The sequence below is a fragment of the Rhineura floridana genome, chromosome 1 (genome assembly GCF_030035675.1).
Source record: "Rhineura floridana isolate rRhiFlo1 chromosome 1, rRhiFlo1.hap2, whole genome shotgun sequence".
Classification (NCBI taxonomy): Eukaryota; Metazoa; Chordata; class Lepidosauria; order Squamata; family Rhineuridae; genus Rhineura; species Rhineura floridana.
The window spans coordinates 217,997,888-218,017,408 of NC_084480.1; the positions used below are offsets into that span (position 1 = coordinate 217,997,888).

Here is a 19,521-nt window from a genome sequence, read left to right on the forward strand (position 1 = left end):
TCAAACTATGGTTAAATGTTTTTCAAAGCTGGTAATCACAATTTCAGATGAAATGGGAAGTATGGTTAATTAGAGAGAAAAAGAGAGAGAGAAAAACCCAGACCCCTTTTGGACTTTTTTCTGTCAGAGTTCTCATAATTGGTTGAAATTAATTAAAAATCAGCCGTGTTCACTGAGTATGTGTAATCCTGTTACTGAGCTTGCCCCATACTCTGACCTTCATCTTCTGCAGTTTAAAAGTTTTTTAAAAAAGCCTTGCTGATTTTTAATTAATTTAAGAAATTTTACATTGAACTGAATGATAATGTCGGGCATGCTCAGTAAGAGCCAACTGTTAGTGTTCTAAAAGCCAGACTCACAGCTGGTGGGCTTGCCTAATCGGGGCCACACCCACACCAGACCTTTATTTCACTTGAGACAGTCATGGCTTCCCACAAAGAATCCTGGGAAGTGTAGTTTGTGTAGGGTGTGGAGACTCCTATTCCCCTGATAGAGCTCCAGTGGCCAGAGTGGTTTAACAGTCAGCCACTCTGATTGAAGCTCTGTAAGGGGAACAGGGCGTCTCCTAGCAACTCTCAGCACCTAACTACACTTCCTACGATTCTTTGGGAGAAGCCATGACTCTCTAAAGTGGAATAAGGGTCTGGTGTGGATGTGGCCAGGGACAGCTTTGGTTTATATTTGGGTAGGAGGCTACATGTGCCTGCTGTAGAATGAAAAGGTGGGGGAAACCCTGAAAATCAATTATAGTGTTCAAAATGTTTTCCTTTTGGAAAGGAAAGGGGCTTCCCCTCTGCTCAGTGCCTACCCACCCAATATCCTCCCCTCCCTCCCCCTCCCCCAGGTCAATTTCACCTATCCTAATCATGATTGCACAGAAATAAATCCCATAGAACTCAAAAAGTATGCAAATGATCAAACCTACCCTCCCTTCTCCTCTCTCCTATCCCCTCCCCCTTGTCTCTTCCCCCTTCCTTTCCCCTCCCCCTCCCCTTCCAATCCCCTCTTTCCCCCTCCCCTCCCCATGGTCAGTTTTACCAATCTGCAATCAGCCCAAATAACAGAAACAAGACATGTGCTGTGTTGATCTTGTTTTAATAGGGAGGAAGCAGCAATATTAAGACCGTTGATATAGTTCAGATAGTCACTTTAAATATGTCTGATTTTCTTTGCAATTTTAGTGAAGTTTCCTATAGTAAATCATTTTGCTTCTGTTTCTGTGAATATGTGAAGTATAGCAACACTTTGCAAAATTTACACTAAAAATCTCCAAAAATAATTGTAGAATAATGGCACTGACTATTCTGCAGAATAGTCTCCAGTGGACATGAGGAGTGTCTCAGTTTGCACAAGATAAAACAGTGGGGGGTGAAATATATTCTAGCAAAATTCTAGGTGTACTTTATATTTTTAATTAACCGTGCCCACCTTTCCTTAAATGAAGTGGTTTAAACATAGCAGGCTGAAAACATGCATCTTGGGCAGGACAAATTTGTTTTTTTCTAACAGCTAAAGTCATTGCTTAAGCAGCAACATATTGTAATCAGTCTGATTTTACATCAAACTGCAGTTTCAGATTCAACTGTTAATGCAACCCAAAATAGAAATAGAACATAATCTCCAGTTTGAAACACAAAAGGCTGTCTTCGCCATCATATGACATTGACCAATAAAAAGGCTTTGAAATTAATAAAAATAAATTTGACACAGGTTTCTAGGTTGAATAACGAGGCAAATAAAATTTTCTACGTTAGATTCTCTGTAGAAACAATAATAACACAGGAAAGAAGCAAAGTAAGAATAACACCAACAAACCTACAAAAATGTAATTCTCCATCTTTGGAGATCGCAGATGTTGCCACCACTCACCATATGCTCAGAGGCACATGTTACCAAATTCTTCCAAGCTACACAGGAAGTGGATTGGACTGTGAAAGACCAACCCATATTGTGTTTGCATTTTGACCAATTTGTAGGGCAGTCCAGTATCTCAGAGAGGTCAGGTCTCCTGCTCCCCTGGTGCATTCACTATTTATTTTATTTATTTTATTTTATTCGATTTCTATACCGCCCACACCCAAAAGGCTCTCAGGGCGGTGCACAACAGGGAATAAAATACAATAGAATCACAAGAAACAGTAAAAGCATACATATTAAACAATTAAACAACCTGGTATACAATAAGAGCTAAAGATAGATTAAAATAATAGATTAAAATGCCTGGGAGAATAAAAAGGTTTTAACCTGGCGCCGAAAGGATAGAAGTGTAGGCACCAGGCGCACCTCATCGGGGAGACTGTTCCATAATTCGGAGGCAGCCACTGAAAAGGCCCTAGATCTTGTAACAACCCTCCGAGCTTCTCTGTGGGTCGGAACTCGGAGGAGGGCCTTTGATGTTGAACGTAGTGACCGGGTAGGTTCATATCGGGAGAGGCGTTCCACTAGGTATTGTGGTCCCGCGCCGTGTAAGGCTTTATAAGTCAAAACTAGCACTTTGAATTTAGCCCGGAAACAAATAGGTAGCCAGTGCAAACGAGCCAGAACAGGTGTTATATGTGCGGACCGCCTGGTCCTTGTCAACAGTCTAGCTGCTGCGTTTTGCACTAGCTGTAGTTTCCAAACTGTCTTCAAAGGCAGCCCCACATAGAGCGCATTGCAGTAACCCAATCTAGAGGTTACCAGAGCATGCACAACTGAAGCGAGGTCGTCGCTTTCCAGATAGGGACGTAGCTGGGCTACCAACCGAAGGTGATAGAACGCATTCTGTGCCACCGAGGCCACCTGAGCCTCGAGAGACAGGAATGGATCGAAAAGAACCCCCAAGCTACGAACCTGTTCCTTCAGGGGGAGTGTAACCCCATCTAGAACAGGTTGAACATCCACCATCTGGGCAGAGAAGGCACTCACCAACAGCGTCTCAGTCTTGTCAGGATTGAGCCTCAGTTTATTAGCTCTCATCCAGTCCATTATCGCAGCCAGGCAACGGTTCAGCACATCAACAGCCTCACCTGAAGAAGATGAGAAGGAGAAATAGAGTTGCGTGTCATCAGCATACTGGTGACAACGCACTCCAAAGCTCCTGATGACCGCACCCAGCGGCTTCATGTAGATGTTAAAAAGCATAGGGGACAGAACTGATCCCTGCGGGACTCCACAATGGAGAGTCCAGGGTATCGAACAATGTTCCCCAAACCCTACCTTCTGGAGACAGTCCACCAAGTAGGAGCGGAGCCACTGCCAAGCAGTACCACCAACTCCCAACTCCGTGAGTCTCCTCAGAAGGATACCATGGTCGATGGTATCAAAAGCAGCTGAGAGACCAAGGAGAATCAACAGAGTAACGCTCCCTCTGTCCCTCTCCTGGCATAGGTCATCATACCGGGCGACCAAGGCTGTTTCTGTGCCAAAACCGGGCCTAAAACTGGATTGAAACGGATCTAGATAATCGGTTTCATCCAAGAGCACCTGGAGCTGGCTGGCAACCACCCGTTCTAAGACCTTGCCCAGGAATGGAACATTCGCTACTGGTCTATAGTTGTTCAAATTATCTGGGTCCTATAGCTGCCCAATTTCCCTCCTTTTAAAAGTTTGATAGAAATATCTGTTGGCTATAGGTACATCCTTAAACCGCAAGGTTTTTTGCCTATTAGGACATATTCAATGTGAGCTTTATATTTTGCTTGAGTAGTTGATTTAACTGAGTCATTCATCCCCCTCCCCCTGCTTTCTTTCTCTCTTCCTTTCATTGTAAGAATACGTACTTATTTCACTTGGTCATGTGGGATGGTTTTTCTTTTTAACAGATAAAGAGAAATGAACTCCCATGTTATACAACTGTGCTTAGAGGATACTGGCTTGATAGAGTCTCTGACCTGACTGATGTTGGAATGACCAGGCTTTTTGTGTTGGTTTTTAATGGTCTATTTCTTAAGAGCTATTAAAATTTTAAAAGTGTTGATCCTGGTTATATGAAAATGGGTCTTGCTTTTGTTTGAAGGCTGTAGTCAAGCTTAATGTGAATTAATCACTTGATTGTGTGAACCAGTCACCACTATAATTCATTGAAGAGAGAGGTCCACCCTGGTTGAGGACCTGTGCCGGGCATCAGACAGGGGCAGATGCTGTTCCACTGAGCTATGGCCCCTTCCCCATGTTACTTTCTCTTCTGTTCAACTCCCTGTCACCCTGATGATGCCTGTTATTGATTAAAGTTGCTGTTCACATAAAACAACTGAAGGTATAGTATCTTCAGATCAATTATTCCACTCATAATTTGCCAACGGCTAATAGATATAGCTGGAAAGGAAAACTGCTGTCTGTAATCCTCTGCCTCCCCCCCCCCCAATGTATGGCTATAAGAGTTATGTGAATCAGGTTGACTTCTTCCTAAGTGATCTTGAGATTGTGTGTCCAGAGTGTACTTTGCATATAGTGCAGTGTCAGCATTCCATGTGCTTCACTGCCGTGATGGGGCTCCTCTTTCGAAATGACTCAATCCCATTAACAGATTGGTGTATAAATGTGAGTTGCATCACTTTTTCATGTATGCATTTTAGCAAACTTTGGCCAGGTCATTCCTCTTAGCACCCACTGTGTGGTTCTGCGGTAAAGTCAACCTAACTAGTCTAGCTTAGTGTTACAATAGTAGCGTATTCTTACCTTACCTTTTCTAATTATTAGCTAGATGTATTGATAAAATTGAAAAGTCTTTACTTTTAGGGACAATTAGTCAGGTTATAAAATTAAATAAATTACTATTTTTTCCTTAGAGCAGTAGTAACTTTGACAACCATGTGCTGTGACTAATATCATCTGGACTAACGCATGTGGCAGGAGACACACTTGATTTAGTATTTCATTCGGAAAAGGAAGAGGGTGATCTGAGGGTGGAGGGGTTCTGTCATATTTAATTAACACCTCCCTAAGGGAAGGTTCTATGCCAACATTGTTGAAGGAGGCTGTGATAAGACCTCTGCTAAAGAAACCTTCATTAGACCCTGCGGATCTTAACAACTACCACCCAGTCTCTAATTTCCCCTTTTTGGACAAGGGTATTGAGTAGTGGCTGCTCAGCTCCAACTTTTCCTGGATGAATCAGATTATCTAGACCCTTTCCAATCAGGCTTCAGGCCTGGTCATGGAACAGAGATTGCTTTGGTCACCCGGGTTGAGGACCTATGCAGGGGTTGAGGACTGCTGCAGGGCTGAGACTGTGCTGGGACCATCAAAGGGCAAGCTTTTCCAGCTGCCTTGCCCCACTCTTCTGCCTGGACCTTATCAGGAGGAGCTGCAGGCTGGGAGGTGCTGCTGCGGGGGTGGGACTGTGCTGGCACCATCAAGGGGCAAGCTTCTCTACCTGCTTTGCCCCCTCACCCCTGCTCTTAGTGACATTTTTCTGGGGACTGTCCTTTACCAGAAAGATGAATGCTTTTTGTTTTTAGCTGTTGTTGTTTTTTAGAAATGCAAGGATTTTGTTGACTTGAATTTTTGTAAATTGTATTGTTTTTATTTGTATTTTGTATTTGTCTTTTTCTATTTGTGTATAAGCCGCCTTGGGGGTCTTTTTGGCCAAAAGGCGGCCTAGAAATAAACCATAACATAACATATGCAGGGGGAGTGCATCCCTGTTGGTGCTCCTGGACCTCTCGGCGGCTTTTGATACCATTAACCATGGTATCTTTCTGGTGGCTGCAGTAGCCAGGAGTGCTTTTGGCCAACTCAAACTGGTCTACCAGCTGTGCCCGTTCCTGGAAGCAGCTGACTTGGCCACAGTGACGTATGCATTTGTGACATCGAGGCTTAATTACTGTAATGCACCCTTCGTGGGGCTGCCTTTGAAAATGGTTTGGAAATTGCAGTTGGTTCAAAATGCAGCAGTCAGAATGTTAACTGGGTCACGGCACAGGAATCATATCACCCTTGTGCTTTATCGACTCCACTGGCTCCCAGTTTGTTTCCGGGCCCAATTCAAAGTGTTGGTTCTGACCTTTAAAGCCCTAAACAGCCTTGGACCAATGTATCTGACTGCTTACTCCCATATGTACCTGCCCATGATTTAAGATCAGCACCTCTGGTCTCCACTGCTTGCCTAGAATGAAAGATGTCAGATTGTCATGCTTTTTTCCAACAGCTAGAGTCATTGCTGAAGACTAGCAACATATTGTAATCAGTCTGATTTTACATCAAACTGCAGGTTCAGATTCAACTGTTAATGCACCCCAAATAGAAATAGAACATAACCTCCAGTTTGAAACACAAAAGGCTGTCTTCACCATCATATAACACTGACCAATAAAAAGGCTTTGAAATTAATAAAAATAAATTTGACACAGATTTCTAGGACGAATAATGTTCTAGTTTAGATTATCTGTAGAAACATTAGTAACACAGAAAAGAAGCAAAACAAGAATACCAACTTACAAAAATATAATTCTCCATCTTCCAAGCTACACAGGAAGTGAATTGAACTGTGAAAGACCAACCCAAATTGTGTTTTCATTTTGACAAATTTGTAGGGCAGTAGATCTCAGAGAGGTCAGGTCTCCTGCTTCCCTGGTGCATTCACTATAGCTGCCCAATTTCCCTGCTTTTTAAGGTTTGATAGAAATATCTGTGGGCTATAGGTATGTTCTTAAACCTCAAGGTTTTTTGCCTATTAGTGAATATACAGCCACTCTTGTGACCTTTCTGTAAAGTAATTCTTATTCCCACAGGCCACAATCCAGCACAGTGAGGTTTGTTTAAGAGCATTGAAATCAGTGGACTTAGACTGTAGACTTCTTCACTAGGTAGGATAACATGTATATGTTATATACCAAAAAGTAATCTCCTCTGCTGCTGTATCCCTTCAGATTTTTTTAACCTTATCTAATCTTCTGTCTCTGTCTACATGCCCACACATCCACTCCTCTTAAATAATCTTTGAACTTAGCTTCTGTGACATTTGGTGCCAGTTGATATCAACATAAACCTAAACATAAAATACTATTTTTTTAGTATTTGTGGAGAGTTAATGTTCATGTACAGTTTTGGTGCATATTATGCTATATCACATTACTTGAATTTACAAGTTTACAAGTTGCATATTGTTAGATCTAGGAGTACTTAATGAACAACAGTAATGGAAAATAACTATCTCACTAGCTGGTGATATTTTCATTATTAGTGTGATACAGGGAAAATGAATAATTTAGTGAATGCTATTAGGAGAGTCCTTATATTACTGAAATCGCAGTAGGTTATAATGGAATTCTTGACATTTGCTGGTATGAAATAACAGGCCTTTTCTAGATAATATTGAACTTTTTGACATCTTTGATATTAGAGTATCACACTTATTTTACCTCTTAATTAAGCTGAGTTTCTGACTAAAGGTTTAACTTGGCAACTCTGAAAAGGCTGGTATGCCAGTTGGAGTTTTTTGTCTTTAGCGCTACATCAGGAGAAGAATTCGGTGTTACTGTTAAATTACTTGATCTCTTAGTCTTGATTCACAAATGTAAACTGTGCTGTGGCCTTTTTTAAGGTGGTTATGTGGTGGTTGCTTTGTGCAGGAAGCTGTGAATGTGAAAGACCTTGCTGTGCAGTTCTTCCAGTGTTCACCAAACACCAGTTTGACAGTGGCATTTTGCATTTTTTTAATGGTAGTGGTAGTAGCACAGTTTGGTGAAAATAGCTGCAGACAATTTGCCACATGGAACATCCTCTACATCGTTGCATTATAAGCAGTAGAAGTGTGGAGCAGATTTGGATGAATCTTGAACTGTGTTATGGAAATGTGCAGAGATACTCACCGTCTGAGCTGCGTGTGTGCCAGTATGTGTATTTACCTAAGTAGCAGGCTTTTACCCTGCATTTAGATCACTGAGACTTAAGTCTTAGTAAAATAAGAAAAGCTACTATATTTATAGAAATACATAGTAGATAGGAAAGACATACCTAGTTCTAACTAAGTTGGAGGCACAGTTGGGTATTGCCCTCATGCCTCAGTAGAGAGAGCAAAGACAAAGATGTCTCTTCTCTCCTCGGCAGCGGCGTCACTAGCGGGAGTGCGGGGGGGTGTGGACCTCCGGCACGCGCCCTCCCATGGATGGGGGTGGCTGGTTTTGCACATGCGCACGCACTCACCATGCGCTCCAGGCTGACGGTGGAAGGCCCGTCCTGGCTTCACCACCAGTGAGTGGGCGCCTGCTTTCGGTCTTGCCCGCCCGCCTGCCCGCCTGCCTCCGAGGAGGAGTTGGCTGCGCTAACCCGGAGCGCTTCTTGGCTCCTTTGCCGGGCAACGGCGCAGCTCTGGGTGTCACCCCCCTCATGGTGTCACCCGGGTGTGGTCCGTACCCTCCGCACCCCGGTAGTGATGCCCCTGCTCCTCGGACAGTCAAGGAAGAAGACAAAGGAAGGAGGGGCAGGTCAGCTTCCCTGAGCATATTAGTTTACAACGGAAGGAAGTTAGGTAGAGAAGAGCACAGGTAAAGTTGGGCAAGCCTAGCCAGTTGGAGGACCCTAACTCTATCTTCCTTCTGGAATATAAACAAAATAACCCAAACTGGAGTTGCTCTTGCCCCACTTCCAATAAACTGAACTGGGCCACTTCACAGAGGTTTGGAGCTTGTCCAAAGTACAATTATAGCAGGGACCTCCATTGCGACTTGGCACAATTCAAAAATTCAGATATTTTAAAAATGCTGCAGAAAGTGTGCCTGCAAAAATGGAAACATTTCTGCCCCAAGCTTCCTGTTTTAAGGAAAATGCCAGGGTGAGGAAAGGGGGGGGGAGCTCTTTTGTGACTGACAGGTCTAACATCTAATCAGAAGGAATGATTTTATTAGGGTTGTCAATTCACAATGCTTTGGGGGAATGAAATAATATATCACCTTATTCTTGTCTGTCCTGTGCTCTTTGGTAGTTTTGCTAGTTGCACTTGCTTGGAAAATGCTGGTCATTCAAATCTTCTGCCTCTGTCCATATGCCCACACGCCTCTCAAATAATCTTTGCAGTTAGTTTCTGTGACTTTTGGTGCCATTCATCGTAACTCCTACACCCTGTATTCATCTTTCTGAAATTTTGCAGGTTCCTTTCCTAGGGGCACCTCTATAATATATGTCATCTTTGTAATAAAGTTGTTGCCCACAAAACCACAGGGAGGTAAATGTAACCCTTTTTAGTTGTTACCACCACCACTATCACCTGCAAAAAAAAAAAAAAATCAACTTTAAAAATGCCTCACACAAAAAATCCTGGGCCTATTTGTCTGTGTTTTGGCAGGTTTCTTACCTAGGGAATTCTCTTTTGTATACTGTTTTAATACAAATTATCCAAATCCTTTTTTTTTCTCTTTGCAGTCCCAACACTGCAAAGGCTGCCCTTGCAGGAAAACCACAGCATCTATCCTTCTACAGTTTGGCAGGATTCATCCTCTCAAATGAGGCTATCTTCCTTAAAAAAATAAAAATAAAAATTACAGGCTGTTAATTGGGGGAGGGATTAGATGTGTCCAGCACAAAAACTGTGACTGTTTGTCATCCAATTCTGTCACAAAGAAATAAAATTGTGTGTGAGCTTTTTTTTGTTTAAAAACTGCCCACAATAGTGAATGGGGAAGGTATGATGCTTCATTTTTCTGAATTGGGATTCAGCTTCAGACCCAGACCCCAAGCCAAATTCAATAGCCTCTGAATCAGTTCAGACCAAATCAGGCTGTTTTCTTAAGTGCCAAATCAGGGTACAAACAGAATCTTGTGGCCAGTGCACATCCCTAATAGCAATCCTCCATGTTGCTATTTGCATATGTAAGTTAAAGCTATTCCATCTGCCTTGAGAAAGGCTGTGAAAGAAGAAATGATGAATTTTTAAACAAATATTTCTATAACTTACAATATAAAAGGGCAATACTATCTTGCTGCATCTGCCTTTCCTACAGCGAAAGAAACATGCCACATTTTAAATTAAACAGTGAGTTAAATTTTAGGCAGTGGCTGAGTTTAGATGGTCACATTGATAACCTAAGATCAATGAGCCAGCGTGGTGTAGTGGTTAAGGTGTTGGACTACGACCTGGGAGACCAGGGTTCAAATCCCCACACAGCCATGAAGGTCACTGGGTGACCTTGGGCCAGTCACTGCCTCTCAGCCTTAAAGGAAGGCAATGGTAAACCCCCTCTGAATGCTGCTTACCATGAAAACCCTATTCATAGGGTCACCCATAAGTTGTAATCGACTTGAAGGCAGTCCATTTCTTTTTTTTTTTTTCATCAACGAGCCTTTTGCCTTTGCACATAGATCCTTCCCCCTCCCCTTTTGTGATATCATTGAAGGCATGAAATAACCATTATTTCACGTTTCATCTGCACTGGGAAATTATGGTTACCAGCTTTGGAATAAATCAGAATCGTAAACTAACTTCAAAACATGGTTTAATTTCCTCAGTTGTTCCAAAGCTGATAACCATAGTTTCTTGGTGCAGATGAAATGGAAACTATGGTTATAGAGTCTTCCCCATTTCATTCAAGCATGCAATAAAGGGAGGAGGGAAGGTGCTGTATGCTCAGGCACAGTGACATAGTCAGGTAATTCAAGGCTGTGATCTTAATGGTCTTAGAGGGCCACCCCTCTTTAGATAGTAATATTTATTACTATGCTTACTTCACACTGTGGTAAGCCAGCCCTCCTTTGTTTGGAGGCCCTTCTGCTCATTTGAGTGAGTAGTGCCCTGGACTTTAGTCCCAATGTCCTGCCATAGAGGCACAACTGCACATGTACAAGGGTCATTAATATCTTGCTTTTAATCTGAGATATGATTGTCTGAATATGCAGATACTATTAACACTTGCTATGCCTACATGAAATAAAGGCTTGGCTGCATGTGAAGTTGTCCTCTGAGCATATACAGTTTCTTTTGATCAGCAATAAAGTTAAGCAGCCATGCTTTAGAAACTGAAACTCAGATTGGTTGGATTGTTTAATTTAGTGATCATGATTTAGTAATTTACATTTGAAATAACGTTATGGTTATCTTGATACTTGCCAATTCCAGTTCATTTTTGGAAATCTCATAATTGATTTGTATAATAATTTTAAATAGAAATTGTCTCTCAACATTATGTAAAACAACCCACACACCCTCCAAGCATTCACTTTGATTCTGGTAATCTGAAACAATATTTCTGGAATTATGGAAGATGGGCTTTTTGAACTTGTGTTTGTGCTTTGAATATTTTGAAGTCAGTATGCAGTTGTTGCTGAATGAGCTCAGTTAAGACACAGATGGAGCCATAAACTCAAATAAACATGTCACTGGTTTTATATGTGAGAAGCACAAGTTGAGTTAAATTGTGAAAATGTTTTCTCGTCCAAATCTTTTTGCATTGCTTTGTGAGAACTTAATGAAAATTCTTGCTCAAGCTGACACCCATCAGTTCAAGCATACTGCTCTCAACCAGGGCTGTGGAGTCGGTACGCCAAACCTTCGACTCCGACTCCTCTATTTTTCTACTGTCCGACTCTGACTCCGACTCCTTCATAAATGGCAAATGTATATTAACTAGTAATAACAAATTTACTGTAGTAAAATGGTAGCACAAGGCATTTCATCGCCATCACGTGAACCATCAGGCTAGATTGATAGAACATAAAATATATTTATTTGATTAAAATTTCTGAACAAGAGAACTTTCCTAAATTCCTATGAAAGTTTTTATTTTGAAGCTGGAGTCGGAATCGGTACATTTCTACCGACTCCGACTCCACCCAAAATTGCTTACGACTCCACAACTCCGACTCCACAGCCCTGCTCTCAACTTTGGGTTTTGTGATCTAATCCTCCGTGGCACAGAGTGGTAAACGGCGGTAACGCAGCCGAAGCTCTGCTCACGGCCGGAGTTCGATTACAACGAAAGGAGGAAGTCGAATCTCCAGTAAAAGGAGTCGAGGTCCACTCAGCCTTCCATCCATCCATGGTCAGTAAAATGAGTACCCGGCATATGCTGGGGGGTAAAGAAAGGCCGGGGATGGAACTGGCAATCCCACCCCATATATACGGTCTGCCTAGTAAACGTCGCAAGACGTCACCCTAAGAGTCGGAAATGACTCGCACTACAAGTGTGGGGACACCTTTACCTTTTTTACTTTTTTAAAAAACCCAAACTCAATAGTAATATTTTTCACTGTAATTATAATAAAAAGCTATTGCTTAGGAACTTGATTTTAAATATTGATTGGCGCACTTTTGTCAAATAACCTAACAAAATATAATGGAAGTAGCTAAGTATGTTGTTTTTTAAAAAAAGCTAATTTTAATGTTTTTTTCCGTTACCTGGTAAGTTGTTGGTTATGACAAGAGTATTTGGTATATTGTTATTTAATGGAATGCAAAATATTTGGGTAGAATATATTAAAACAAATGAGTTTTATGTATAATGGTACCATTTTTTTCCTTTATTTGAAGGTCACTCTGTGAGATTGCTGGGTCAGAAAAAGGATAATGGAAAACGGTTGGGGGGAGCGCGATTGGATTTGCCAAAGATTAGAAAGAACCCACTGATAGAAATAATTTCCATCAATACAGGGTAAGCATCATTCAAACTGACATAAAATATTCAATACTGCCTAGAAATTCAATTTCATTTTTGTCCATTCTTAATGCAGAGCTGCCTCAGGTCATACCATAAAGAACAATTTAGGGGAAACATTGAGAATTCCAATGATACTCACTGGCATTAATACTTTAAGACAAGTTACCTAATTGTTTACTTATATTTCACAGTTATAAAAACTGAAGGTGTTTGTGTGTTTAAATTGCAGTGTCTGCTACTTCTAGTCTTCCCTGAAAAAGTAATTTTATGTTGTGATACATCTTTTCAGTATAACGAACTTCTCCAATGCCAGCTTTTAAACAGCCAATTCACATGTCTATTTTGAGGTTAGAGGAACCACCATGAGGTTACTTTCCATTTTAGCAGTCCCCACTATAGTGCTGAAAAACATTCCTATACTTGACTAGCACTGGTAATGTGCAGTTTTACCATGTGGGAATATGATCACCTCAGAAAATGTACTGATGTGAATGAAACCGTAACCAACTTTTTACCTACTCCTTTTAAGAGTTCTGTAATGTTTTATATATGACTCAAACATTTAGAAACACAGCAAAAGCACGATTTGAAAACAGCAGTGAAAGTAACTAGATTTTAACTTAATCTCAAAACTGTTGGGTTTAGGTGAACTGAGGTTATAGGACAATGTACTCCACTCCAAAGTGTGCCATGAGAACTAAGTAGTGCAGAACAAGTTATTTACGTGAAAAGAGGCTGAATCTGCAAATGTCCTTATTTATGTTTTAATACAATTCAAATATGTGGTGTATCTTTCATTAGGAAAGCAGCTGGTCTGATTAGGAGCAGCACACACTCTCTCGCCTGGTCATCCCTTGTACCAGTACAGCAGTAACACCTGAACCCACGCTCTCTCTCCCAGCCCCAGGCCCATACATTGTTTTCCCCCTCCCTGCTTCTCTTCTCTTGTTCTCTCTAGAACTGCAGCTGTATCACTCAGGAAGCAGTCCTCTTCCATGAGCTTGTCCTCTCTTGGTCCCTTTATTGATTTCCCCAACACTGCCACTGTTTCTGCCTTCCCTTTAGAGGTCTCTCATTCTCCCACACAACTTTTCCTGAAGAATGCAGTAGTGTTGACCTTCTTTTCAAATTGTGCCAGTTCAAGGTTCTTCCTACCATCACCCCACCCTACCCTACTGCTTCTCTACCTTTTCAGCCATCCTGTGAATTCTACTCTTCTTTACATTTCCATATTGCCATTCTCTATTGCTACCTGGGCTGTGTGAGAGAGTAAGGCTCTCATATGTCAGTGGGATTATTCCAGGGTAAACTTTCAGCTGCCCTTGAATGTAACAAAAAAAATTATATTTCCTTGTCGTATTTGAGTGCCTTATTCAAGTTTACGTACTAGGTTTTTGCATGCTATCCATATTGAACCTATCATTGTTCCTGTTTCTTACAACTGTAGGTAATCTTTGGCCCTAGCAGACGGGGCACTTATATGGGCTGTGTTTTAGATAGCAAAATGTGCTGGGCTGGCACTGGTGAATTTCTTTTTCAAAAAAATTACTAGTAAAGTATTTTTATTTTCATGATAATTATAAGATTAACATGATTTAGCCAGTCATATCCCCATCCTCCAACTTAGTAACTTTTATGCAGACGTTTAACTTCTAATGAAATGTTTTTTGATAGGGGGAAAGATTTCAAGTGTTTTCATTGTTTCTGCCCTTCTCAGATTATATTTTGTATTTCTGGGACCAGCTACAGACAGCTGCTATAATAACCCATTAGGTAGTTTAGATATACCTATGTCCCATTTTTGATGATGTGTCAACTGGCAACTTTTGGAAGGTTCTCTCATTAACAGTGATTCTACATATGTGAAACTAAGGCACATATGAGAAGGTGATAAATGACCTTGTGGTTCAGTGCAGAAAAGAAAAGATTATGAGATGTATCTCCTTTTAATTTTTTCACCTTCTCTAATCTTCATTATTGACATGGTTTGCACATTACACTAAGCTAAACCATAACTTAGCATAAATGTGCAGATACTTTGCTACTCCTCCAGTCCCTTGCTGCTGAACTTCTGTGAGATAAGCCACGGTTTGGCTTAGCATGTTGTCTGAACTTGGGCTCATGGTTTGCCTCTTTTCAGACAAGCCATGAGCTATAACCAAGGTTTGTTCTTGGTTTATAGTTCATGGTTTGTCTGGAGGAGAAAAATCACAGACTTGGGTTTGGATGAGACAATGACTTAGCTCACAGCAGTGTAGTGTAGCAACAGCAGGACTTGAAGAGGAGTAAAGCAGCCAGGGGCTCACATATTCATGTTAAGCTATGGTTTGGCTTAGCATTTTTTGTAAACTGTGCCATTATGTGTATTGTATTGTGTGTGTTCTTTCACAATATTTTAAGACTAATTAAAAATAATATGGTGTAGGCAATAATAAAAAAACTCATGAACCCACATCTTACTGAGAGCAAAAAGAAGAATGCAAAAAGTTTTGATAATTTTTTCCATGAAACAAAACAACTTGTGCTTAAAAGTTAGGAGAAACCACAACAGTATAGCAGAAGAGAGGAAAATCATTGTTTACTGTAGAGTGCATTGCAAAATCTTTTATTTTTGTTTGAGGTCTGCTTCTAGTGAGGTGTGCACTCGCATGCACATGTATTTGTGTTACTGGAATACATCAAAGATACTATTTCTTAATTAGACTATTTAAATAGGATCTCTGACACACAATATTTTTCCAATTACTTGATCAAATATGTAACCCCATGCTTGTAAATCTAAGTAATATACCATTGTTTTCTTTTTTTAAAATTTATGACGTTCTACATCACTGAATATTTTTGAGCTGATATAAGGAACACTGCTTTGTAGATTTATGTATTTATATGCTTAGTTTTATATTCCAACTCTAGCCTTGAGGAATAATGGCAGCTAACATATGCAGTATTTATAGTTCAGAGTTTATCTTACTTCAGCATAGCTCCAGCAGCATCTTATGCAAGGAATGTGCTGCCAGACTATTACTGTGCCTATTAGTTGCATCCCCTTTATAATTGATAATTGCAACTTGTCCACTGGGTAGGGTTGCAGTGAACTAGCTGGCCTTTTATATAGTCTTTTTGCTTCCTGCTGTGCTCTCTCTTTTTCCCTTAATAGCAGCTTTTATGTATTGCTGCTACGAGGAATAGAGAAATATGTAGGACAGAAGAGACACCAAGTCCAACTTCCTCTCCAGAAGTTATATTAAACCACCATCCCACACAAAGAAATCAGTTTGTGTTCTGCAAACAAAACAGATGCAGTGATGAAAGATGACTGCAGAGCAAGTAGCTCAAGATAGTTTGAACTAGCGAGCCAATACACATACTACAGGGGAAGACAATCTGTCTGCCACTAATTTCCCCAGTTACTGGGCAGTTTGACTGTCTTGGTGCAGTGTTTTTCCTGATTGGATTATGGTATATACCAGAATATAAATCAGCCCTCGCCAACCTGGTGTCCTCCAGATATTTTGGACTACAATTTCCATTGGAGCGAGCAATGGATTGTGAATGGATGCAAGCAGGCTCATACATGGAAGAGAGCATGTAGAAGCAATCATGTTAACCTAGCCATGTTATCTCAGAATTTCAGTAGCTGACCAGACCTGGGAGAATGTGCTCACATGTGGTAGCAGTGTGGGCTGCACTTGGCCACCCCCAAGTGGTTCTTGTTTACCGGCAGCATACTTATTACAAGGGAGGGTTAAGGGTCTGGTAATTTCCTTATTGCAACGGTGTCTTACATTTATAAACATAATGGTCTAATTCCATGATCTGCTGCAATGGTCCATGAATATTTCAGGTTGAGCACACAAGTGATTATAACTTCATAACCTGTGGCATTGTACTCACATTACAAGTTATACCAGCATATTTGTGTGTGGGGGTTAATTACTGCTTCTCAGATGTAGCAGAGTGAGTGTAAGGCAGAGAGAAGGCATGACAAGTTGTTAATGCTTTACCTATATAATTTTCTTATGGGTATTTCAGTCTCTGTGGAGCTGTGGCACAACCCTCTGCACCTAATATTTCATATGTAGTGGCCATCTGATCAGGCAGCACTGCACGAGGGACTTGCCAAACATAGGATTTAGCTAAATTATTTGCCATTCCAGCTGTGGATATTTATGGGTTCAAGGTAACTAAATGACTTCTTGCCTGGTCCTGCATATCAGCTTGCAGCAAAGTTAAGGGTGCTGGGTGGGTGAGCATATTAACAGGCACTCCCCAGTATTTGCATGCTCGCACACACTCTCTCTCTTTCAAAACCTATTTGAAGGGTAGCCAAAGCACTCTGCAGCAGCCTGTTTTGTGTTGCAATCCATGTTAGCTAAAACTGGCTCAGGGAGGGTGTAATATTTTAATAATCTACCCAGTATCTCAAAGGAAGTTATTGTCTTTAGCTTTAAAACTGGGTCCATTGTATATTTCTTCAGCAGTAAGTTTCACTGTGTTTATTGAAATCCACTTTTGAATAAGTGTACACAGGATTGCCACTTTAATGATTTACATATCTATTTTATGTTAAGTCTTTTTGAGGATATAATTTTTTACCTATCTTCCTAAATCTTGTTTGTATGTCAGAGGAATTCCATACTTGGAATGAAATTCATAGATGAAAGTCTACTGACGTAAAATGCTTCACTATAATTGACTTTTATTTTCCTAATAGAAGACACTCTTTGTTAGTGAGAAATAAAACTTTAAAGTAGTGAGGCAAGTGTTGATAGCTCAGTTTAAACAAAGGCTAATTACTCTTTTGTTTCTCCTCAAGATCATTTCTGAGGGTTACCTTCTTGGCCAAACACTCTACATTCAAACTCTGCATATGACAGAATTTCTTATGAGCGTTTGGTAAAAGTAATCTTAAACTGTGTGCTGTTTAGGAAGCCAAACACCTTGATGCCATAGAATACCATACAAATAGAACTTTAAGTGTGTAACCAGAAATAATTTTCTCATTAGAAGACTAAAATAGTGAAAAAAGCCTTTTGAGTGGTGAATTTGTTTAACCGTGTTTTATTCTACATAAGTCATAATTGTAATACTAATACATGGTTTTAGTAAGCGATCCTGTCTTTGATGGGGATCTCCTATTTTCCTGTATAGATCTACTCCCTTAATTGTTAGAAAATGCCACGTGTGAGAGACAAAGATTATTACTGCTCAAATAAGATAATTGGCAATGAGGTTGATCTATATTTCAGATTGCTAGGTAATAGCAGCATGTTTTTAGGAGCTAATTCTTGTGGGGATCATTAGCTTGTCAAAATTCTTAAGTTTCTGAGCAACCAAGTAGCTAAAAACTTATCACCCCTGATCATGAATATGCAGTTTTCTTTTCCCCCATTTCTGCAGTACAATTTTTACAATAATTGCAACAAAAAAGTTACCACCTGAATAACATACTTTGAATGTAGGACAGATTTTGAAAAACATGCAAAATCTGGATTTTAGGATATGGTGTATTTCTGACGGGGGGACGGACTGTTTTCTGATTTCCTGGTTGTGAATTATTTAAGGATAACTAAACCATCGCAAATGCTGAAGTCAACGTTCCTTTCTAACTATAATTCATTGGAGTATCTGTTGCCAGACCTGAAGTATGCAAGAGCACCAGCTGGAGTGTATCAAATATGCATGGTATCAGATAGTTAACAATAACAGAATGGGAAGACAGTTTCGCAGATCACATTCCGTCCCATTATTCTTTTAATCTAAGTGGCTGACATCGTATATTTTAAAGCATCATTTTTGGCTGTGACTTGCAAAATATGAGCCTCAATCTTTGTGCCGTGTTGGTCCCAGATTGACTTCAAACTGCTTCAGATTGCATTTTTATTGAGGCAAGAGAAGTTTATCTGAAGGTGCTGTGTATTGTCACTTCTTCTCTTAGAATACAGACCCAATGCATTTCAAGCTATAAAGCCCAAGAAGTATTTTCCTTCCTTCCTTCTACTTTTTAAAGGGGAGTAGCATTGATTTTTTTTCTACTTGCTTGCTGTCTCTCTGCCTGCTATTAGTAAATGGAGAAAAAGAATGAAAAGAAAATTCTTTTTAGCAAGGCTTTTAAGCCAAGGTTTGAAGGTAAGTAACAAACTAGAGTTAAGCAATCCCCACTATTACATGTTTACCAATCCCCAGAACATCTAAGTATCTGTGTGGCTCTTGTGCTGCACATTGTGGAATCTTCATTTGCAACAGGAAGGTTTGGCTTTGCAGTCAGTTTGAGGATGTCAACGCTCTCTCTCTCTCTCTCTCTCTCTCTCTCTCTCTCTCTCTCTCTCTCTCTGAGCAACGAAGGATACAAATCTAAATAAATAGTAAGGTTCTAGTTCTTACTATTCAAAAACTTCAAGACTTTTGTGTACTCAGAAACAGATGGTGCCATTTTCTAGGGTGTCAAGACTTAACATTGTTATTTCCTGGTCTTTTGCTTAGCTGGTGTGTGGCTGTTGCTGTTTTGTCTGGCAGCAGTATTCTACATCTATTCTAAATAGTTTCAGCTATCTTTATGGGCAGCTTTATGTAGAATGTATAATAACAAGATGTCATTGGAAGTGGCCTGGTCTCTTGTCTTTTAGCAGAGGGCATAAGTGGCATATGAACCAAAGCGGATAAAAGGCATTCTGGGCCACAGCTGTCACCTGAGCATCCAGGAACAAAGCTGGGTCCAGAAACACCGTCAAGTTGCAAATCTCATATTTCAGATAGAGTATGATCCCATGTAAGACAGGCTTTCCTTATTGAGTAGATGAACTGCATCACTCTTCTGTTATAACTCCCATAATCTGGATTGAGTTTCAGTTTATTCACTTTTCCCCCTTTTGACTGCTGATCCCAGATGTGGCAATTGCATTCCTGAACTCAGATCTGGAACAGATGAAAAAGAAAAATAGAGCTGGGTGTC

At 40.5% G+C, this 19,521-nt stretch overlaps 1 protein-coding gene across 5 annotated transcripts in view; it reads left to right on the plus strand.

The window, feature by feature from the left end:
• The window catches only part of CDKAL1 (CDK5 regulatory subunit associated protein 1 like 1), a 521,195-nt gene that overhangs the window by 173,073 nt on the left and 328,601 nt on the right, over positions 1–19,521 (plus strand). For all 5 annotated transcript variants that reach the window (XM_061593247.1, XM_061593227.1, XM_061593237.1 and 2 more), the window contains one exon: positions 12,443–12,563. In XM_061593247.1, coding sequence (XP_061449231.1) covers positions 12,443–12,563 — 121 coding nt within the window. The remainder of the gene's footprint in view (positions 1–12,442; positions 12,564–19,521) is intronic.